This window comes from Chiloscyllium punctatum, chromosome 27, assembly GCF_047496795.1.
Source record: "Chiloscyllium punctatum isolate Juve2018m chromosome 27, sChiPun1.3, whole genome shotgun sequence".
NCBI lineage: Eukaryota > Metazoa > Chordata > Chondrichthyes > Orectolobiformes > Hemiscylliidae > Chiloscyllium > Chiloscyllium punctatum.
This window is the reverse complement of record NC_092765.1, coordinates 174,225-198,426: the sequence shown is the minus strand read 5'-3', so window position 1 is coordinate 198,426 and position 24,202 is coordinate 174,225. Positions and strand designations below refer to the sequence as shown.

The following is a 24,202-nucleotide window of genomic DNA, read 5'->3' as shown; positions in this document are numbered from 1 at the left end:
GAAGAGCACAGCAGTTCAGGCAGCATCTGAGAAGCAGTAAAATCGACATTTCAGGCAAAAGCCCTTCATCAGGAATAAAGGCAGAGAGCCTGAAGAGTGGAGAGATAAGCTAGAGGAGGGTGGGGATGGGGAGAAAGTAGATAACCTAGGAGTTGCAGTGGGAGAGGGACTCCCTGAGATTCTTGTAGAGAGAGGAGGAAAACCTCTTCAAGGCAGGCATCCTTACTAAGATAGATAGATTGAGTATCAAGGGTTATGGGAAGAAAGCGGGAGAATGGGGTTGAGAAACTTATCAGCCAAGATTGAATGGTGGAGCAGACTCGATGGGCTGAATGGTTTAACGTCTGCTCCTATGTGTCATGGTCTTAAAATCCTTCACCTCACACTTATTGGAATTAAATTCCATCTGCCACTGCTCTGCCCAATTTACCTGCTGATCAATAGTAGACTGTAAATAACTCTCCCTGCTCATTACCACCACCAATTTTCATGTCATCACCAAATTTCCTAATCATACCTTCTACATTCTTATCCAAGTCATTAATGTACAGAGTCTAAAGGTCCCAGTACTGATCCCTGTGGGACATCACCGGTCTCAGGCTTCCACCATCATTTTTTGCCTCCGAGTTGTAAACCAATTTTGATCCAGTTTGCCAACTTACCTTAGATTCCATGGACTCTTACCTTTGGGAACAGCCTTCCATGTGGGACCTTGCTAAATGCCTTACTGAAGTCCATGTAAACCACATCAACTGCACTACCATTATCAATATGTTTAGCCACCTTTTCAAAAAAAGGTCAAATTGGTCAGAGAGGATCTCCAAGAAATCCGTGAGGATCGCTTGCAGAGATGCTCTTCCAGCTGAGATGACTGACCTCTAAGAATTACAATTCCCCATCTTTCTTTTGTCAGGTATGACTTCAAACAGTGGAAGGATCTCCACCCTGTAGCTCGCCGAGCTGGGAAGTTGATTGGTAGACATTTTGTCCCCTTTCTAGGTGACATCCTAAGTGCTTTGGAGCTTAATGTGAATTGATGTTGTACTGTCTCTTCTGGAATTTATTTGATTTTGTTCCTGCTGCTTCTGGTTGCCAGTTCCCGTTGTTCGTTGCAGTGGTTGGTATAGTGGATCTAGGTCAATGCATTTCCTGATGGAGTCCATGGACGAGTACCATGCCTGTAGAAATTCTCTGGCTGTCCTCTGTTCAGCTTTTCCTATTATTGTTGTGTTGTCCCAGTCGAATTTGTGGTTCTTGTCATCTGTGTGTATGGCTACCAGATACAGCTGGTTGTGGCATTTAGGAGTTAGTTGATGCACATGGATGTGAATTGCTAGTTGTCTGTCTGCCCTATATAATGTTTTGTGCAGTCTTTGCATGGAATCTTGTTTTGCACATGAATGGGCATAGGGTCTTTTGTTCTGGTGAGTTATTGTCTGAGCGTGGCTGTCAGTTTATGGGCTGTCGTGAATCTGAGTGGTCAGAGAAGACTTGCTGTCAGTTCAGAGATGTTTTTTTATACAAGGTAGTGTGGCTAGTGTGTTAGGTTGTGACATGTCCTTGTTGCGTTGTCTGTCTGCTGGGCATTTGTGGATGAAGTTGTGGGGATATCTGTTCTTGGCAAAGACTTTATAGAGGCGTTTTACTTCTCTTTTCAGGTTGGGACTGGTGTAGTGTGTTGTAGCCCTTTTGAACAAGGTCCGAATGCAGCTTCTCTTCTGTGTGTTTGGGTGGTTGCTGATGTAGTCCAGGATCTGGTCAGCGTGTATGGCTTTTCTGTTGTGCATTCACAGTTCTGTGTTCTTTCTGCCATCACATCCAGGAATGGAATTTGGTTGTTAGTTTCCTCCTCTCTCAAAAATGTTATCCCTTTGAGCATGGTGTTGATAGTCCGGTGTATATTCTTGATCACACTTCCCAGCTTGGTGAACATACCCACAACTATGGCAACCAGTACCAGAGCTACAAATCTTTATGCAAACCTTGAAGATCCACCCCACCCACACATCCCTGCTTTTCTATTGGCAATAGTATTGCTCGGGGTCCTTGATGCCACATTCCATCAAATATTGCCTTGTTGTCACGGGCTGACCGCCTTTAGCTACCTCAATGACACTCCCTCTATACTCTTTAATGATTGCAGTGTCCAATTATCAGCAGGTAATGAAGCAGTTGATATCTACAGGGAGCTAGATACGGGCAACACTCGAGGCACAATGATCATCTCCAACAAGACAGACTCCAATTATCCCCAAATGACTTTCAACATCATTACCATTGTTAAATCCTTCACCATCAAATCCTGGAGTATCATTATTGACTGGAAACTTCCTGGAGAATCCATAATAAACCACTGCAGCTACAAGTGTACATCAGAGACTGGTTGTAATCGACACAAATATCTTCCCAATTTGCTTTCTCACTGGTGTACAGACTATTTTCTAATATTTTCTTTTTCACAAACTGGGGACTGAAGCGAGAAAGAGCTGTTTTAAAATCAATGCCTGAGAGGGTCACTACAGTTTTGAAAGCAAGTAACCTGACACCCATTATGCACAATACATAAACAACTAGAAGCCCTACAGTGTGGAATGAAGCCATTTGGCTCATCGAGTTTGCACTGGCCCTCTGAAGAGCATTTCACCCAGACCCAGTACCCCGCACCGTATCCCAGAACCTCACATCGACCCGGCTAATCCACCTCGCCTACACATGCCTTAATACTATGGACAATTTCAGCATGGCCAATCCACCTAACCTACACATGTTTGGAAGAGAAAGTGAGGTCTGCAGATGCTGGAGATCAGAGTAGAGTGTATTGCTGGAAAAGCACAGCAGGTCAGGCAGCATCCAAGGAGCAGGAGAATTGACGTCTTGGGCCAGAGCCCTTCATCAGGAAGAGCGGATTTCCTCATATGCTGCCTGACATGCTGTGCTTTTCCAGCAATACACTCTCAACCCTGCACATCTTTGGACTGTGGGAGAAAGCCAGAGCACCTGACGGAAACTCAAGCAGAATGTGTAAACTTCATGCAGACAGTCGCCCAAGACTGGAATCGAACCTGGGTCCCTGGTACCACGGAGCAACAGTGCTAACCACTAAGCCACTGTACCACCCTTGTTTGAACGAGCATGATTGAAGCTGAGCAACAGACAATTTGGAGCCAAGCGGGTATACACATGTAGCTCTGGTTGGCAAGAAATTGAGTTGTCTATGGACTATCAATGACAGAGGCCTTTTTGTCTGTCAACAATTGTGATTGGTTCTCACCCTGAAGCATCGGAGGCAGAGGGGTGACCTTATAGAAGTTTATAAAATTTTAAGTGGCATGGATAGGTGAGTAGCCAAGATCTTTTTCCTTGTGTGGGAGAATCCAAAATTAGAGGTAACTTTATTAAGCAGATGGTGTGTGCATGGAATGAGCTGCCAGAGGAAGTGGTGGATGTGGGTAAAATTACAATATTTGAAAGGCATCTGGATAGGTACATGAATAGGAAGGGTTTAGAGGGATATGGGCCAAATGCTGGCAAATGAGACTAGGTCAGATTAGCATGTCAGCACAGACAAGTTGGACTGAAGGGTCTGTTTTCATTCAGTATGACTATGGCTTTATAACAGTGTGAAGCTGGGAACAAGTCACAGAATGAGAAATAAATGTTCAGTTCTTTCCCAGCTCTCTATTCTATATTTAACTGTAAGCCTGAAGAAAACCAGTTTATCTATCCTGCCACAGCTGTTGTCTGTGAGTTTTAACTAATAAGTCAGAAACCTTTTAAAAGGGGACCATCCGTCTTATGTTTCTTATGAAGCAGTGGAAGTACCTGGAGAGAGACATTTAAAGCAATTTACTGGCCAGCAGAGAAGTCATAAAAATCATCTCTATTACAGTACCTGGGAAGAAAAGTTTTTGAAGTCGTGCCAATTTTTCCCCTCTAATTGCTGGTCTGTGCATGTAATGGGGAAATTTATAAGGGGATTAGAATTTTAATTAGTAATATTACATGCTGAAGATACTGAATTTCCTCAGCCTTCTGAGGAACAGAGATGTTGTATGTGTTTTTTGACTGGAGCATCAACGTGGATGGAGCAGGATAGATTGTGGATGATATTTATTCCTAGAGCTTGAAGTTCTCGACCACCTCCACCTCCACCTCAGCACTATTGATACAGAGACATGTCCTCCATTCAACTTTCTGAGGTCAGTGACCTACTCCTTCATTTTGCTGACATTAAGGAAGAGATTGCTGTCTTTACACCATGCCACTAAGATATCCATCTCTTTCTTGTACTCTGGCATGTCATGAGGTGCCTACTTGAAACACTGTGTTCCTCAGGGTGTATGAATGGGCAGCACGGTGGCACAGTGGTTAGCACTGTTGCCTCACAGCGCCAGAGACCCGGTTCAATTCCTGCCTCAGGCGACTGACTGCGTGGAGTTTGCACGTTCTTCCCGTGTCTGCGTGGGTTTCCTCCGGGTGCTCCGGTTTCCTCCCACAGTCCAAAAATGTGCAGGTCAGGTGAATTGGCCATGCTAAATTGCCCATAGTGTTAGGTGCAGGGGTAAATGTAGGGGAATGGGTCTGGGTGGGTTGCGCTTCGGCGGGGCGGTGTGGACTTGTTGGGCCGAAGGGCCTGTTTCCACACTGTAAGTAATCTAATCTAATCTAATCTAATCTAATGTCTCCTCCCAATTTTTACAGATGCACCATAAAAAGCAGCCGACCCAGATGCATTGCAGCTTGGTATGACAATTGATCTAACCAAAACTGCAAAAGGTTACAGACAGTTGTGAATGCAGCCCAGTCCATCACAAAAAACAGCCAGTCTTCCATTGACTCAGTCTACACTTGCTGCTGCGTCAACATTTTCAACTTTTTCCCTGCTATTATCAGACTTCTACACAGACCTTGTATATGTTTGAGTTGATCTTTCTCTGCATTTCTCTGTAGCTGTAACACCGTTTGGGCGGCACGGCGGCACTGCTGCCTCACAGCGCCAGAGACCCGGGTTCAATTCCCGCCTCAGGCGACTGACTGTGTGGAGTTTGCACGTTCTCCCCGTGTCTGCGTGGGTTTCCTCCGGGTGCTCGGGTTTCCTCCCACAGTCCAAAGATGTGCAGGTCAGGTGAATTGACCATCCTAAATTGCCAGTAGTGTAGGTAAGGGGTAGATGTAGGGGTATGGATGGGTTGCGCTTCGGTGGGGCGGTGTGGACTTGTTGGGCCGAAGGGCCTGTTTCCACACTGTAAGTAATCTAATCTAATCTAATCTAAAACCATATTCCACATTCTGTTCTATTACCCCGATGTATTTATGTAAGGTATGATTTGGAGTCAGAGAGTTATCGAGCCATACAGCATGGAAACAGATCCTTCAGTCCAACTCATCTGCACCAACTAGACATCCCAATCTGACTTAGCCCCATGTGCCAGAATTTGGCACTTATTCCTCCAAACCCATCCTATTCAAATACGCATCTCGATGTCTTTTAAATTTTGTAATTGTACCCCCACCTCCACCACTTTCTCTGGCAACTCATTCACTTATGCGCTACCCTGTGTGAAAAAGTTACTCTTCAGGTCCTTTTTAAATCTTTCCCCTTTCACCTTAAACTTATGTCTGGTTAGCAAGCAAAATAATACTTTTTGTTGTACCTTGGTACATGTGACAATAATAAATCAAATCAAACGGCTTAGCATGACACTCAGTTACAACATTCCCTCTAGACTGCACAGACGTGTGGTTGCACACAGGTTGGCATGCTGACATGTAGCCTTCCAGTTTTAGACCTCTGGAGGTCTGCATAGAAGGAAAAATAGACAGAACGTAACTAGTTGCATCAAACTGCTAAAAAGCCTCAGAAAAGGAATGAAACTGTTGATTGAGTAGACGGATGGAATGATAATTGGTCAAGTTGGATTTGGCCTGCTTTTTGTGTACACAACAGAAATCCATAAGAAATAGATGATTCTACCTCAAGCCTGGTCCACCATTCAATAGGATTATGGCTGTTTCAATACTCTTCACGTCCATTTTCCGACTCTTTCCCCATAACCCATGATTCGCTTACTGATCAAGAATCTGTATATCTCAGTCTTAAATATACATAAGGACTTCTTACCAGAGAGAGCTGTAAGACATATTTCCAAAGACGCTCAACAGTCTGAGAGAAGAAATTCTTCTTTATCTAGGTCTTAAATTGGCTGCTCTTAATTCTGAGATGATGATAAGGGAAAATGTACCCTACAAGTCCCTTAAGAATCCTGTATGTTTCAATGAGATCACTTCTCAATTCCAATGAATAGAGACTTGATATGTTTAACCTGCTCATAGAACAATCCCTCCCTACCAGTGATCATCCAAGTGAATCTCCTCTGAACTGCCTCCACTGAAATATCTTTTCTTAAATAAGGGGACCAAAACTGCTCCAGATGCACCATATTTTGCACAGCAGCAAGGAGAGGGCAGAGAGAAGAGAGGGCTGCCAGGAAGGGTAAGCTTTCCCACTTAAAAAAGGGACTTACTTCGAGAGTCGGGCTTCCATTTTTTTACAAAGTGGCGAGGAGTGAGGGCAGAGAGAAGCAAGGGCTGCCTGGAAGGGGAAGTGATTTTTTTTTAAGTAGGTGAGAGTCAAACCTGAGACCCTAAACCATATAGGCCTCTCTCCCACCCAACTCCTCAAACCTTAATAAGAGTCTGTAAACTCGATAAGTTCTTCAGGTTTTCTATTCTTTTTTCCCTCTTCCTTGTTTAGTCCATTGTGGGCTTTTAGATTAGTGGGATATGGCTGAAAAAGGCAGTTGCATGTTCCTCCTGCACAATGTGGCAGGTGAGAGACACGACACATGTCTCCACTGGCCTCATCTGCAGGACATGAACCCAATTCCAACTCCTCGAAAACCAAGTTAGGAAACTGGAGCTGGATAAACTGCAGATCATCTGGGAGGCTGAGGGGAACATTGAGAGGATGTACAGGGAAATGCCACTTCTCAGACACAGGATAAGAACAGCTGGGTTACACAGTCAAGAGGAGGAAAGGGAACTGACAGACAGAACAGGGATCCCCTGTGGCTGTTCCCCTCAGTAATAAGTATACCATTTTGGATACTGCTGGCGGGGACAGCCTACCACGGGAAAGCCATAGTTGTCAGGCCTCTGGAACTGAGCTTAGCACTGTGGCTCAGAAGGGAAAGGGGGGAGAATAGAAAAGCGCTAGTGGTAGGTGACTCAATAGGTAGACGAATTGACAGGAGACTTTGTGGTCAGGAATGGGACTCCTGGAAGGTATGTTGCCTCCCCGGTTCCAGGGTCTGGGATGTCACTGACCAGGTTTACAAGATTCTGAAGAGGCAGGGTGAACAGCCAGAAATCGTAGTACATATTGGTACCAATGACATAGCCAGAAAAGGGACTGAGCATCTGAAAAGTGACTATAGAGAGCTAGGTTGGAAGCTGAAGTGCAGGATGAGTAATGTTCTCAGGTTTGCTACCAGTACCATGACATAGTGAGGTGAGGAACAGGCAGTGACTGCAGCTTAACACATGGCTGTGCAGCTGATGCAGGAGGGAGGGCTTCAGATATTTGGACCATTGGGATGCCTTCTGGGGAAGATAGGACCAGTTGATGAAGGATGGGTTGCACCCGAACTGGAGGGGCACAAATGTCCCGGGTAGGAGATTTGCTCCTGTGGTTCGGGAGGGTTTAAACTAGTTTGGCAGGGGATGGGAACCAGAGATACATATCTGAGAGACGGGCAGTTGTAGATGGGGTAGTGACAGGATGTAGTGAATCTATCAGGGAGGTTTTTCTTGTGATGAAACAAAGGGATCGATCAAGTTGTGTCTGTTTTAACGCAAGGAGTGTCCGAAATAAGAGTGATGAACTGAGAGCATGGATCAGTACTTGGGACTATGATATTGTGGCCATAACTGAGACGTGGGTTTCACAGGGATAGGGATGGTTGCTAGATGTTCCAGGGTTTAGAACATTTAAAAAGAACAAGGAGGGGGGAAAAAAAGAGGAGGCGGTATAGCATTGCTAGTCAGAGAGTGCGTCACAACTACAGAAATGAAGGTTGTCGAGGAAGGTTTGCCTACTGAGTTAGTATGGGTGGAAGTTAGGAACAGCAAGGGAGCATCCACCTCATTGGAGGTTTTCTACAGACCCCCTACTAGCAGTAGGGAGATTAAAGAATTCATAGATTTGCATTTTTCCAAAATCTGCCAATGTAGCAGGGTTGTTGTTGTTATGGGTGACTTCAACTTTCCCAATATTGACTGGATCCTCCTTAGTGCAGATGGTTTGGATGGAGCCGTTTTTGTCAGGTGTGTTCTGGATTGTTTCCTTGCTCAGTATGTAGACAGACCGATGAGGGGAGAGGCCAATTTGGATTTGGTGCATGGCAATGAGCCAGGACAGGTGTCAGATCTCGCGGTGGGAGAACACTTTGGTGACAGTGACTACAACTACCTCAAATTTACCATAACCATGGAGAGGGAAAGCAGTTACCATGGGAAGATATTTAATTGGGAGAAAGGAAATTATGACACTATCAGACAAGAGTTGGGAAGTACAGAGTGGGAGCTATTGTTCCACAGAAAGGGCACAGCAGACATGTGGAAACTGGTTAAGAAGCAGTTGTTGCAAGTGATGCACAAATTTGGTCCTCTGAGACAGGCAAGGGGTAAGATTAAGGAGCCTTGGATGATGAGAACAGAGGAGCTTCATGTCAAAAGGAAGAAGGCAGCTTATGTAAGGTGGAGGAAGCAAGGATCTAGATCAGCTTTAGAAGATTACAGGCTTACTAGAAAGGAGCTCAAAAATGGACTGAGGAGAGCCAGGAGGGAGCACAATAAAGGCTTAGCTGGAAGGATTAGGGAGAACCCAAAAGCATTTTATTCATATTTGAGGAATAAGAGAATGATCAGGGAGAAGGTAGGGCCGGTCAGGGATAGCGTATGGAACTTGTGCATGGAGTTTGAGCAGACAGGGGAAGCCCTAAATGAGTTTTTTGCTCCAGTTTTCATTAAGGAAAGGGACCTTGTTGTGAATGAGAACTTTGAGGAGCTGGGAAACAGGCTTGAACAGATTGAGATTGAGCAAGTTGATGTGCTGGAAATTTTGGCAACATTAAGATTTATAAGTCCCCAGGGCCAGACCAGATTTATCCAGGTTTGCTCCGAGAAGCGAGAAAGGAGATGGCTAAGCTTCTGGCCAAGATCTTTGCTTCCTCTCTCCCCATGGACATTGTACTGGAAGATTGAAGGGAGGTGAATGTTGTTCCTCTTTTCAAGAAGGGTAATAGGGAAATCCCTGGCAATTACAGATCTGTGGTCAGCAAGGTTTTGGAAAGAATTCTGAGGGATAGGATTTATGACTATTTGGAAATAGTATAGCATGATTAAAAGCAATCAGCATGGCTTTGTGAGGGGCAGGTCATGCCTCACAAATCTTACTGAGTTCTTTGAGGAGGTGATGAGACAGGTTGATGAAGGTCGGGAAGTGGATGGGGTGTATATGGACTTCAGCGAGGCATTTGATACGTTTCCTCAAAGTAGGCTCATTCATAAAGTCAGGAGGTATGGGATATAGGGAGATTTGGCTCTCTTGATTCAGAATTGGTTGGCTGACAGAGACAGAGAGTGGTTGTAGATGGAAAGTATTCTGCTTGGAGGTCAGTGGTGAGTGGTGTCCCACAGGGTTCTGTTCTTGGGTCTCTGCTCTGTAATTTTTATAAATGACTTTGAGGAGGAGGTTTTGGGGTCAGTTAGTAAATTTGCAGATGACACAAAGGTTGGAAGTGCAGTTGATAATGTCAAGAGCTGTTGCAGGCGGCAGCATGACATAGGTAAAAACAATGACTGCAGATGCTGGAAACCAGATTCTGGATTAGTGGTGCTGGAAGAGCACAGCACTTCAGGCAGCATCCGAGGAGCAGTAAAATCGACGTTTCGGGCAAAAGCTCTTCATCAGGAATAAAGCATGAAGGGCTTTTGCCTGAAACATCGATTTTACTGCTCCTCGGATGCTGCCTGAACCGCTGTGCTCTTCCAGCACCACTAATCCACATAGACAGGATGCAGAGCTAGGCTGAAAAATGGCAGATGGAGTTCAACCTGGATAAATGTGAAGTGATGCATTTTAGAAGGTCGAACTTGAATGCTGAATATAGGATTAAAGACAGGATTCTTGGCAGTGTGGAAGAACAGTGGGATCATGGTGCTCAAGTGCACAGATCCCTCAAAGTTGTCACCCAAGTGAATAAGGTTGTTAAGAAAGCATATGGTGTTTTGGCTTTCATTAACAGGGGAATCAAGTTTAAGAGACGCAAAGTTTTTTCTGTAACTCTACAAAACCCTGGTGAGACCAATATTGGAATATTGTGTCCTGTTCTGGTCACCCTATTATAAGAAAGATGCAGAGGCTTTGCAGAGAGTGCAAAGATGGTTTCCCAGGTTGCTGCCTGGACTGGAGGGCTTGTCTTATGAAGAGAGGTTGACTAAGCTCAGATATTTCTCTCTGGAGAGGAGGAAGAGAGGTGACCTGATCAAGGTGTACAAGGTAATGAGAGGCATGGATAGAGTTGATAGCCAGAGACTTTTCCCAGGGCAGGACTGACTGCCATGACGGGTCAGAGTTTTAAGCTGTTAGGAGGAAGGTATAGAGATGTCAGAGGTTGGTTCTTTATGCAGAGTCATGAACACATGGAATGCGCTGCCAGCGGTGGTGGTGAAAGCAGAGTCATTATGGACATTTAAGCGACTGCTGGACATGCACATGGACAGCAGTGAATTGAGGATGCATAGGTTAGGTTATCTTAGATTAGATTAGATTAGACTCCCTACAGTGCGGAAACAGGCCCTTTGGCCCAACAAGTCCATACCGACCCTCTGAAGAGTTACCCACCCAAACCCATTCACCTACTCCCTACTAATACACCTATAAATATGGGCAATTTAGCATGGCCAATTCACCTGACCAGCACATCTTTGGACTGTGGGAGGAAACTGGAGCACCTAGAGGAAACTCACACAAACACAAGGAGAATGTGCAAACTCCACACAGTCACCTGAGGCTGGAATCGAACCTGGGTCCCTGGCGCTGTGAGACAGCAGTGCTAACCACTGAGCCGCTCCTCAGCACAACATCGTGGGCCGAAGGGCCTGTACTGTGCTGTACTTTTCTTTGTGTGGCCTCATCAAATGAGGACTGCAGATGCTGTAGATCAGAATTGAAAGATGTGGCACTGGAAAAGCATAGCAGGTCAGACAACATTCAAACAGCATTCGGGCATAAGCCCTTCATCATGAATGTGGGCAGTGGGTGAGCTGAGACTGGGGGTGGGGAGGGAGGTAGCTGGGAAGATGATAGGTAGGTGCAGGTGGGGTGTGATGATGATAGGTCAAGGTAGAGGGTGGAGCAGTTAGGTGGGAAGGGAGATGGACAAGTAGGACAGTTGAAGAGAACAGTACGGAGTTGCAAGGTGGAAAGGGGAGGAGGAAACTGGTGGAATTAATGTCAATGCTGTATGGTTGGAGGGTCAAGGCGGAAGATGAGATGTTCTTCCTTCAGGAGCCGAGTGGCTAGGCTTTGGTGGTGGTGGAGGAGGCCCAGGACTTGCATGTTCTTGGCTGAATGTGAGGGGGAATTGTAGTGGTTGGCCACAGGGCAGTGGAGTTGTTTGTTGCAGGTGTCCAAGAGGTGTTCTCTGAAACGTTACGCAAGTTGGTGTCCTGTCTCCCCAGTGTAGGGGAGACCACATTCAGGGCAACAGACATAGTAGATGAGGTGTTTGGATGTGCAGAAAAATCTGTTGGATGTGGAAGGATCCTTTGGGACCTTGGGTAGAGGTGGGGGGAGGTCTGGGCGCAGATTTCCCACCTCTTGCGGCAGCAAGGAACGGTGCCAGGAATGGAGGGTGGATTGGTGGGGATCGTGGACCTAACAAGGGAGTTGCGGATCGAATGGTCTCAGCAGAATGCTGATGGGATGGCGAGGAAAATAATAATTGCTAGTCCAACCTGCAAAGCCCACATCCCCTCAATGAATAACAAAAAAATTAAAACAGAAGATGCAACCTTTTGGCACTGACTTGTTTCATTAATTTAAGTACAGATGTCTTTGTTTATTCCATGTATCTCAATCACAGCAACAATTTTAGGTCAGTGTGTATCCATTTTTAAAACATGGTTTAAGTCCAAAGGCATCCAGCATAACATTGAAATAACTGATGTTAAAATTTGAAAGTGATAAATGTGGACTATCATAACACTACTAAAGCAGTAACAGTCACTATCAAGAAGGAAAAAGGAGAACTGAAGTGTGGCAAAACTGGGGATAGGCAACCACCATTGCCCATGCACAGCAAAGAATTCTGGAACCAAAATCAATGCTAACACTAGTTGGAGCGGCTGCACATGTGCACATTCGTGCAGTTTACAGACAATTTTCTAGGTAATTAATGCTGGCGTTTCCAGCAAGACCCATATTCCATGAATAAAATAAGGAACTGGCTGGAGACTTCACAAGGATGCAAAAGGCTGCCCTCTTACTGTAAGCGAATATGTTCTGATGAACACAAAGATTAGTTACAAAAGAATGCTTTCCTCCCCCCTTTCTCTACATTAAGTTAATCATGGAATGTAATTTATTAAACTATATTAAATTCTCATGTATTATTCAAGAATTAATATCTATTTGCAATAATTGAATAACAGCAATCATTTATATTTAGAATTGTGAAAGTTGGTTCATTTGGAGCATTGAAAAGATACCTGGACCTTATTTTTAAAATTCACTGAAGGCACATTGTGGGACACTTGATAAAAAAAGTTACTGAAAGTCATGCGACTTAAGTTAACGACTTGGATTTACTGGAAGTCACATGTCTGAGTTTATGATTGTCAGAAATGTGGCTTTATGGTACTTATCTCTGTGAAGAGATAAGACCCCCAAGCTCAGTCTTTGCTAAATTTCTGAGAAACCCTTAAGTATCCTGTGCAAGAACTGAAAAATAAAATCAAAACAACTACTGTTCCTGAAAAACTGTTAAGAAGACTTCATCAAGACATTGCCTGGATGAACTATACTTGAAGAGCACAGTGACAACAGTCTGTGTTCTAGCAGTCAAGATTAGAGTGGTGCTGAAAAAGCACAGCAGGTCAGGCAGCATCCGAGGAGCAGGATAATCGACGATTTGGGCAAAAGCCCTTCATCAAGAATGGCCTCATTCCTGATGAAGGGCTTTTGCCCGAAACGTCGATTATCCTGCTTCTCGGATGCTGCCTGACCTGTTGTGCTTTTCCAGCACCACTCTGATCTTGATTCTGATCTCCAGCGTCTGCAGTCCTCACTTTCGCCTGTGTTCTAGCAGTGCCCATCTAAGTGTACCAGGACGCTGGACTGAAAGCTCTGAAACATTTCATATAATATACTTTTATTCTCCAAGATTAACAACTGTTTTGGCCAGTGTTCATTTCTGCAGAGACAGTTCCTTTAAATTTTCTTCTAACGTGTTTGTGCATACATCAATTGGGTTATTTAGAAGTACAAATATTTAAATTTTCACATTTCAAGTTCTAAATTAATCAGCTGTATTAGTATTAAAATTGCATACTTGTAAAATAAGGCTTGTTTTTATAACAATTTTGCTATTAAGATACTTGGCTAATGTATCTTATTACAACTTGTTCCGCTATAACGCGCATTTTGTTAATGTGAATTTGCTGTAACATGGTTGACAACCGTAAAACACTATTTCTAAAGCACAAACTTTTAAAACACGTGGTGGCTGAAACATGATTAAATCGCCAATGCTTAAAGCACTGTTTCTAAAGCATGATTTTTCTATAATGTGGGGTTGAACAAGAATACAACCATCATGTTACAGAAGAACTACCTGTACTCAGAACTTAATATCAAATATGTAAATAGCCAGGTCAGTAACTGGGTAAAACATTTAACTTTTTGTCACCAGTCGGGTAATGAGGTTAGATAGAGAGACAGTGCACACTTCCAACCCGCTCATAACAGTGTTTTAACAAAGCAAACCTCAAGGCCATCCACATATGTTCACTGCAAAATAAAGATAACAAATCGAATAAGAGCTTACAAATGGCAATTAAAAACTTGATAAAAAGTGCAAATGAAAGATCTTAAAACTGGTAGTAAGGATACAAAAGATGGAGGATTGAAGAACTCCGAACGTCTAAAATGTATGCTGGCTGTAACATGATTACACTCCCAACACATTAAGCGCTGCTTCTAAAGCGCGATTTTTTTTATAATGCGGGGTTGCACAAGAACGCAACCTTCATCATTCATATAAATGATTTGGACATGAACGTAGGAGGTATTGTTAGTAAGTTTGCAGATGACACTAAAATTTGAGGTATAATGGACAGTGAAGAAGGTTACCTCTGAGTACAATGGGATCTTAATCAGATGAGCCAATGGGCTGAGGAATGGCTGATGGAGTTTAATTTAGATAAATGGGAGGTGTTGCATTTTGGAAAGGCCAATCAGGACAGAAATTACATACTTAATAGTAAGGTCCTGGGGAGAGTTGCTGAAGAAAGAGACCTTGGAGCGCAGGTTCACAGTTCCTTGAAAGTGAAGTCGCAGGCAGACAGGATAGTGAAGGTGGCAGTTGGCAAGCTTGCCTTTATTGATCAGAATGTCAAGTATAGGAGTTGGGAGGTCATGTTGCAGCTCTACAGGACATTGGTTCAGCCACTTTTGGAATACTGTGTACAATTCTGGTCTCCCTCCTACGGAACGAAGTTGTGAAACTTGAAAGGGTTCAGAAAAGATTTATAAGGATGTTGGCGGGTTTGGAGGGTTTGAGTCACAGGGAGAGGCTGTTTTCCCTGGAGCTTCAGAGACTGAGGGGTGACCTTAAAAGGTTTATAAAGTCATGAGGTGCATGAATAAGGTAAATATACAGGGTCTTTTGCCTGTGGTGGGGGAGTCGAAAACTAGAGGGCATAGGTTAAGGTGAGAAGGGAACAATTTAAAAGGGACCTAAGGGGCATCGTTTTCACACAGAGGGTGGTGTGCGAATGGAATGAACTGCCAGAGGAAGTGGAGGCAGCTGGTACAATTACAACATTTAAAAGGCACCTGGATGAGATTAAAGGGATATGGGCCAAGTGCTGGCAAATGGGACTAAAGTAGCTTTGGATATCTGGTCGGCATGGATGAGTTGGACCTAAGGGTCTGTTTCCATGCTGTACTTTTCTATGACTCTATAACTACCTGTATGAAAATTTAGGGCGCACTTACGTTAAGAAATTAGGAATGGAACTTGAAAAAGGAAAAGGAGTATAGAAGTAAAGAAGCTTTGCTTCAACTGGGCAGTACATTGGTATGCGAATCCTCTTGCAAGGATGCCTGCCTTGAAGAAGTTTTCCTCCTCTATCTACAAGAATCTCAGGGAGTCCCTCTCCCACTGCAACTCCCAGGTCATTTACTGTACTCTATGCTACTTTCTCCCCACCCCTACCCTCTTCTAGCTTATCTCTCCACGCTTCAGGCTCTCTGCCTTTATTCCTGATGAAGGGCTTTTGCCCGAAACGTCGATTTTACTGCTCCTCGGATGCTGCCTGAACTGCTGTGCTCTTCCAGCACCACTAATCCAGAATCTGGTTTCCAGCATCTGCAGTCATTGTTTTTACCTAGTACATTGGTATGACTGTACCTCGAGTACTTGGTCACCTGACTGAAGAAAGGATATATGCCTGTGAAGCAATACTAAGAAGGTGGTATGGTGGCTCAGTGGTTAGCACTGCTGCCTCACAGCACCAGGGATCCCAATTTGATTCGACATTCAGGCGATTGTTTGGAATTTGCTCATGCTTTCAGCGTCTGTGTGGCTTTCCACAGGATGCTCTGGTGTCCTCCTACAACCCAAAGTGGTGCAGTTTTATAAGACCATAAGACCATAAGACATAGGAGTGGAAGTAAGGCCATTCGGCCCATCGAGTCCACTCCGCCATTCAATCATGGCTGATGCGCATTTCAGCTCCACTTGCCAGCGTTCTCCCCGTAGCCCTTAATTCCTCTAGACAACAAGAACCTATCAATCTCGGCCTTGAAGACATTTAGCGTCCCGGCTTCCACTGCACTCCGTGGCAATGAATTCCACAGGCCCACCACTCTCTGGCTGAAGAAATGTCTCCGCATTTCCGTTCTGAAATGACCCCCTCTAATTCTAAGGCTGTGTCCACGGGTCCTAGTCTCCTCGCCTAACAGAAACAATTTTCTAGCATCCACTTTTTCAAAGCCATGTATTATTTTGTACGTCTCTATTAGATCTCCCCTTAATCTTCTAAACTCCAACGAATACAATCCCAGTATCCTCAGCCGTTCCTCATATGCTAGACCTGTCATTCCAGGGATCATCCGTGTGAATCTCCGCTGGACACGTTCCAGTGCCAGTATGTCCTTCCTGAGGTGTGGGGACCAAAACTGGACACAGTACTCCAAATGGGGCCTAACCAGAGCTTTATAAAGTCTTAGTAGTACATCTCTGCTTTTATATTCCAACCCTCTTGAGATAAGAGACAACATTGCATTCGCTTTCTTTGGTGTATTGGCCCTGTTAAATTGCCAGGGATATGCAGGCTGGGCGGATTAGCCATGGGATAAGGTGGGTCTGGGTGGGATGCTCTTCAGAGGGTCAGTATAGGACTCAATTGGCTAAATAGCCTGCTTCTGCACTGTTGGGATTCTATGATTTATGAGAAGTCCAACCAGATGGAATCCTGGGATGAAGAGTTTCTTTAATGATGAAAGATTTGGGTCTGTACTCATTTGAAAAAGTGAGAGATTGCCTTTTTAGAACAAACAAGATTCTGACCAAGTTTGATAGGGTAGGAACAGAGGTTAGTCAGATGTGGTGATCTATGGGGCACAGTTTAAAAAAGTAAGGAATCTCCTATTTAAAGACAGACTGGGAGAAATTTCATCCTCTAGAGGGTATATCTGGCCTTTCAACTTCTCTTCCACAGAGAGCAGTAGTAGCTGAATTATTGAATAAATTCAAAGTGGGGTTCGACAGATCTTTATCTACTGTGGAGTCAGGATTATGAGCAGCAGGCTGAAAGAAGTGAAATTAAGGCCACAGTCAGTTCACTTATGATCTTATTAAAATGGTAGAGCAGTTTTGATGGCCAGAGGATTGTTTTAATGATATGGGTTCTGGAGTATTTACTACAATCCATGTGCAATCAAAAACTGTATTCAAGTGTTAGAAGTGACAAAATGCATTTCAAATTTTTATATGATTGAGAGAAAATGAAATTATGGAATGAGTTTTGTAATGTTAGTCTAAGAAACCTACATTAATGAAGGGCTGGAAGGGCTTTCGCCTCTACAATATATCTCTTATGATTATGAAAACTGCCATTTCAGAAAAAAAGTGGTGTTTGACTTACAGTACTTTGGACAATAATAATACATGTGGCATGGCTAGAAATACGTGAATTTGTGTGTGCTCGTTCAATCTTCTATGAAGTGCCATTATTAATTTTGGTCCGTCAATACAAACAATCCAATTAAATTTAACCAGCCTTCCACTCTTACATGCCTTAAAAGGGCAGATAATCATTTTGTAGGGGACACTGCCCTACAACTATCATTCATTTAGCAATTTTTGACCTCATCCACGTTTCCTTCAGTTTTCAGTGAAGTTTAATTACCTTTGGAAAGCAATTTTCGAAATTTTTGAGTGGTAGCTAGCTGCTGCTCAGTATCATCAGAGAAAAGCATCTGTACCATTTCCCTTGTGATCACACCCTCCTGAATTGAAAATACAATTTAGAAGATACAAATAGTACAACTTCTTTCGTAACAATCCAGAAAGACATAAACGTTCACAGGAAAGTAATTTTAGTGATACAATAAGAAAAGTTTTGGGTGCTGGAAATCTAGAGTAAGAGAAAATGCTAGAAATACTCAACAGATCTGGCAGCATCTGTGAGGAGAAAAAACCAAAGTTCACAGTTCAGACCTAAAATATAAACTCCGTTATTTTACTCCACAGATGCTGGCAGACATCCTGAGTATTTCCAACATGTTTTATTTTTACAACTATAAAGCCTTGCAAGGTTGGATTTGCATCCAGCTGGGCACTGAAAAAACATGAAGGACAGAAACTCCAAATAAAGCAGTTCACCAAGAAACCTGGCTGACACAATTTAAGCATTATGAATATGTTTTAACCATTTATTTGAATTCAATTGCATCAATTTGGAATTTAAAAAAAACATAACTAATCAGTATAAATTTCAATATTTTACCATTATCTCTTAATACAAACATGCTTTTAAATCATGACTCTTCCCAAATTAATTTAAATTGTTCAAACACTAGTGTCACCATTTCTTAATGCTTGCCTTTATTTTTAGTTGAATAAAGAAATGACATTTACAGCACAAATGTTGCACTTTTTAAGTCAGTGTTGAGGAGATTTGATGGTGGTGGACATATTGATGGATGGACTTAGGAGATATTCTAAAGTCTTATGTTCATCACTCATAGCACTGAGATTTCCTTCTTTAAAGGAAACATTACTGAGTGACAACAACTGTTTTGATTGTCATTTCTTCATGCATTAGTCTACAAATTACAAAATCTATTGAACTCAATTTCCCAATTTTCCTTTTGCACTCAAAGTTGTTAATTCAAAATTCTTAACTTTACCATTTAAACAAACTGTTTAAACAAACTGGAATGATCCATTAACACTGAGTCATTCATCACATCGCTCCTACCCCTGCTGCAGTTGAACTGACATATGAATCCATGAGAGGGCTTTCAAATAAGGCTGATTCTTCATTTATAAGCTCCACATTTCTCCTTTTAAATAGCTGGAAAAGAGTAATACTTTGCATCAGAATTCTAATATTGCTCATTTTTCCATAAAATAACCATTTTATAATCAACAATTAAACTATGGACATTCCATAAATGGTTTGATAACCTCGTGTTATCCAAAATGGTTACACAGTAAATAAAAGTATGCGATAATTTTCAAAAGAATTATGTAACAGTTTCAAAAAGCAGTCCAGAATCCCAAGAACATCTCAACTATCGTGTACAACGTTCTTCTGTTTCATTTTGTAAATAAGCAATAATAATGCCAACTGCAATTAGATTAAAGAACAGTTTTAAAAAATATTGTTTCTTACGGAGTAGGAAATACTAAACTAATCATGACATCTTAGATTTTTGGAATCAATGAACTGTTATGCAGTGCCATGTCACATTTTATGCCATCTTACAATCAAGTGATCTAAGAATCAAGTGATTTCAAAAGTAATTGATTACTGTTATATCTGCAAAAACAGGAGTCAACTTTCTTCACAAACAAAAAAATTAATAATTGATCATTGGATTGTGCACTTGCCTATTCTTCCGAGACATTTTTGGGTGGTAGAAGTCAATTTGTCACTGAACTCAAGGTTAAATTGCTAAGGTCCAATTAGCCAGCAACATTCAAATTGGTTTGTTATACTTTGAAACAGTTGGAAATAAAATGATTCAAATTAACCAAAGGTGCATACCTGTTGCTCTCGTTTTTGTTTCCTTAGCTGAATCCCTTCTTCCTCCCTTCTCCTACGCAATTCCTCAGGATTTAATGCTTTATTCTTATAACGATTCATTCTGCAATTATCTTTTGCTGGACTAGCCGTGGTTTCTATAGAGAAAAGTTTCATGCTTAAACAGTAAAATCCATCATTACAAAATTAGCATTGACAAATGTATGCGAGAATGCTATTACTGTACCCCCAAGTTTACTGTGGCAAATTCAGAGTTATGCCTGCTGGAAAAATAACAATGCATCATCATAGTGAACATAGAGACAATTCAACAAATAAAATACACTTGTATTTTACCTTCAGTGTAGCAAAGCATCTCAGGGTGCTTCACAGAAGCAGTTTCAAAAGCAAAATTTGACACTGAGAAAGCAAAACAGCTAACTAAAAGAAACAAAGGCAGAAATTGCTGGAAAAGGTTGGTCAGTGAGGTAGGCTTTGAACACAGAAACATAAAACAATAGAAATTAGAAGGCAATTCAGCCCTTTCAGCGTGTTCTCTACATTTAACATGATCATGGCTGATCTTATCTTGGTCTCAAATCCACTTTCCTGCCTGTCCTCATAACCCTTTATTCAACTTTTCATCAAAAACATAAATATTTGTTTCTTGAATCTGTTGATTGATTCCACACTTCCAATGCACCCGGAGGGCGTGAGTTCCACAGATTCACAACCCTGAGAGAAGTAGGTTCAAAACTGAGATAAACAGAAACTACTTCTCTCATTCTATATCCATGACTTCTTGTTTGAGACTGTCCCCTCTCGCATTTTATTTACCTCAATCAAATCCCCTTCGTTCTTCTGGAGGAGTATCTATGAATAGAAATGGAACGCCTTTTAAGGTGCAATAAATAATGTCCCTACCTCTGGGCCAGAAAGTGTGGGTTCAAGTCCCACCTGATCCAGGGATTAAAAGTATCTATCTCCTTGTAGACTATGAACCTATATCCAACCTCATTTTCCTGTTCAGTCTTTGAACAGATGGTATCCTAAATCCATGCCTATTTTTCCCATAATTCCATGTACGAACTCCTCCAATCAGGATTCTATGGCCCTTTGTTGAACCAGAAGTTGCACAGCCATCTCATTATAGCAAAAGGGAAGGTGGTAGGAATGAAGTTCAGGTCGTTCTGGTATAACGTGCATTTAATCAACGCGAGTTGGCTATAACGTGCTTGATGAATTGTGGACGCTGCTTGGATTATGCGAACATTCTCCTGAATGGGTTTAACGATTTGCAATTGTGATCTTCTTCAGCAACTTTCTATAGCTGTTTCCCAGAATATGATTTCCCATAGTGTGAGGGTGCAGAGGGAGACAACCATCATGTTATACTAGAATGCCCTGTAATCTGTCTTGAAGGACTTTACTAAAAAATGTATTGTAGGAAAATCAATTATTTTTCACAACAGTTAGCAAACATATTAAATCTGAAGTACAGTTAATAAAATAACTGACAAAATAAGCAATGTAGTAAAAATTCAATGGCTCAGAATATGCCAAATAATGTTATACGGAAGGAAACAGGAGAAAAGCAAAAGTGTATGCGTGGGCGAATGAGACAGAGCGAATGTGAGACCGAAAAAGCCAGAGAGAGAGAGAAACACACACAGAGGCTGACAGACAGTGAATGCAAGAGAGAGAGAATGCGAGAAAGAGAACAAAATGCCATTTCTCAACCGTCATGAAAATAAAGGATTAGTTTGATACGGATTTTCAATGGAAGATATTAAAAGTACAGAATATTATTTTCAATAAACAGCACAAATAAGGAATTGGGGTAAAGAAAATGGAAATAGACTAATCTAGTTTTTATTTAAAAATTGATTTCATTACATTAAGGAAATGTCTCTGTTACAATTTCTTTCAGCAAAGTTACAAGTAAGAACTTAGTAAGTATTCAATGATGAGTGAATTTTGAGTCGATCTTGAAAAACCCATTCATCTTTCTGTAGCTGATACTGAGTTCATCTAAATGTGCATGACAATAGGGTAAAGGTACAGTGTTTTACCCTATTGTATTGGGAAATGCAATCTGTCATAGCAAAATGCATTGACAGAATCTCACCAGACAAATTTGATTTATGTAAAGCTCCAGCCACTGCTATGTGTGCCTTTATAGACTGAAATCAGTACAACTCCTGCTGAAATTCAACAGCATTGTTTCTTTGTTCTGCTTTAATCAAAAACTGAAAAAAAATAGTAGCAGTAAGTTGCCTGTCTTTATCTTCCCCATTGCCACCTTCCCTAATCCATGTGACCCTCAACTCCCTTCCAGATAAGAAATCTGATCAACTTATTATTGAATAAACTCAATGCCTCAGTCTCCACCACACTTTGGGCTAGATAATTCCAAAGATAATGCCTCACAGAAGATATTTATTCTCATGCTGCTGTAAATGGAAGACATTTTTAAAATGTGCTCCATGCTTCTGGGCTACCCAGCAAGGAAACATATTCTCTCATTATATGTCAAATACACTCAAAGTCTTGTATGTTTCAATATTACTTCTCATTCTGAAGAAATATTTTATGCTATGCTCCCAGACCAGATTTCCAACTTTGGACAGGATCAGGGCAGGGATCTAAACTTTTTGTTTAAAATACACATGACAATAAATCCCAATTACTGACTAATGGAATAAAGCCACAAATTTCTACAAAACAGAACAGGTTTTAACACTACAGAAAACAGTAATGTAGAAAATCAACAATACTTAACTTTACAAAGGAGAATGCTGCTACTCAGGTCATTGAGAGGCGTGGCAACTGTCATTATAAGGGCTCAAAATTAATAAGCAAGTAGTCTTGAATAGATTGTTGGCACTTCAACTTGACAAGACACCAAACCAGATGAGATGCATCCAAGGATTGTGAAGGTAGTAAGGGTAGAAATTTCAGAGGCACTGGCCATGATCTCAGTCTTCCTTAGACTTGAGGTGCCAGAAAACTGGAGAATTGCAAACAATACAGCCTTATTCAAGAAAGGATGTAAGGATGATCCTAGCAATTAGAAACCAGTTGGTTTAACATCGGTGGTGGGGAAACTTCTAGAAGTAATTATTCTGGATAAGATTAATAGTCATAAAGGCAAAGTTGGGTTGATTCGGAAAATTCAGAGCAACTTCTAAGAGGGAAATAGTGTTTAACTAATTTGCTGGAGTTTTCTGAAGAGATAACAGAAAGGGTTGATGAAAAAAATGCTATTTGATGTCGAAGGTGTTTGATACAGTGCCACACAAACTTGAGAGGATAAGATGTAGGTCATGAAATAAAATAGACAGTTGCAACTTGGCACAGAACTGGCTGACTGAGGGGAAACAGAGAAGGTCAATCTTTTGGACTAGAGAAAAGTTTGTTGTGGGATCCCCCAAGGGTTAGAATCGGGACCCTTACTTTTCCTAATTTATATTAATGATCTGGATCTTTTTGTACAGAGAACAATTTCAAAGTTTGCAGAAAGCATAAAACTTGGAAGACTTGTAAACCATGAAACTGACAGTGTGGAACTCAAAAGGACATTGACAAGTTGATGGAGTGGGCAGATAGGTGGCAAATGAGATTCAATACAGACGTGTGAGATGATACAGTTTGTTCGGAACAAAATTGAAAGAAAATAAGGGGTACAGGAGCAGAGGTACCTGAGTGCATACATGCACAGATCATTACGGTGGCAGGACAGGTGCAGAGATCAATTAAAGCATATTGTGTTTTTGGTTTTATTAACTGGGCATATATCACAAGAGCAGGGATGTGATGTTGAACTTGTACAAAACACGTTCGATTTCAGCTTGAGTATGGTGTACATTTGTGGGTGCCACATTATAGGAAAGGTTTGAATGCACTGGGACAGTGCAGAAGTGATTTGCAAGAATAATTCTAGGAATGAGAAACTTCAGTGAGGAGGATAGATTGAAGAAGTTGGGATGTTCTCCTTCGAAAGAAGAAAGCTGAGAGGTTTGACAGTTTTCAAAATCATGATTGGACTGTACATAGTAAATAGTAGAAGCTGTTCCTACTCAAAAAGGAAAAAGAACAAGAGAGAACAGATTTAAAATGATGTGCAAACAAAGCAAGGGCAATGTGAAAAAAAGCATTTTCACACAAGTAGGTAGGAAACAGCAGGTTCAGTTGAGGCATTCAAGAAGGTCTTGGATAGACAAGGTGTGCAAGGATATGGGAAAAGGCAGGATATTGGCACTAGGTAACAGAACTGGTGCAGGCTCAATGAGCTGAATGGATATGTTTTGCATTGTTACAATTATGTGATTGTGATGCTAGATTAGATTAGATTCTCTACAATATGGAAACGGGCCTTTTGGCCCAACAAGTCCACATTGACCCTCCGAAGAGTAACCCACCCAGACCCATTCCCCTACCCTATATTTACCACTGACTAATGCACCTAACATTATGGACAATTTAGGATGGCAAATTCACCTGACCTGCACATCTTTAGATTGTGTGAGGAAAACCACCGGAGCACCCGGAGGAAACCCACGCAGACACGGGGAGAATGTGCAAACTCCACACAGACGGTTGCCCGAGAGAACGGAACTCGTGTGAGGCAGCAGTGCTAACCACTGAGCCACAGTGCTGC

General features: G+C 42.0%; 1 protein-coding gene across 3 annotated transcripts in view; it reads right to left on the bottom strand.

The window, feature by feature from the left end:
• Positions 1 to 24,202, bottom strand: part of LOC140453339 (importin subunit alpha-7) — a 98,688-nt gene that overhangs the window by 60,627 nt on the left and 13,859 nt on the right. Inside the window, exons 2-5 of one of the 3 annotated variants that reach the window (XM_072547884.1) lie at positions 19,790 to 19,823; positions 19,567 to 19,700; positions 18,775 to 18,870; positions 17,701 to 17,800 (exon numbers count right to left, since the gene is read on the bottom strand). In XM_072547884.1, coding sequence (XP_072403985.1) covers positions 17,701 to 17,800; positions 18,775 to 18,870; positions 19,567 to 19,665 — 295 coding nt within the window. In that variant the 5' untranslated portion in view covers positions 19,666 to 19,700; positions 19,790 to 19,823. Of the gene's footprint in view, positions 1 to 17,700; positions 17,801 to 18,774; positions 18,871 to 19,566; positions 19,759 to 19,789; positions 19,824 to 24,202 lie in introns of those variants that run through there. The other 2 variants (XM_072547885.1, XM_072547883.1) reach the window with 2 other exon arrangements.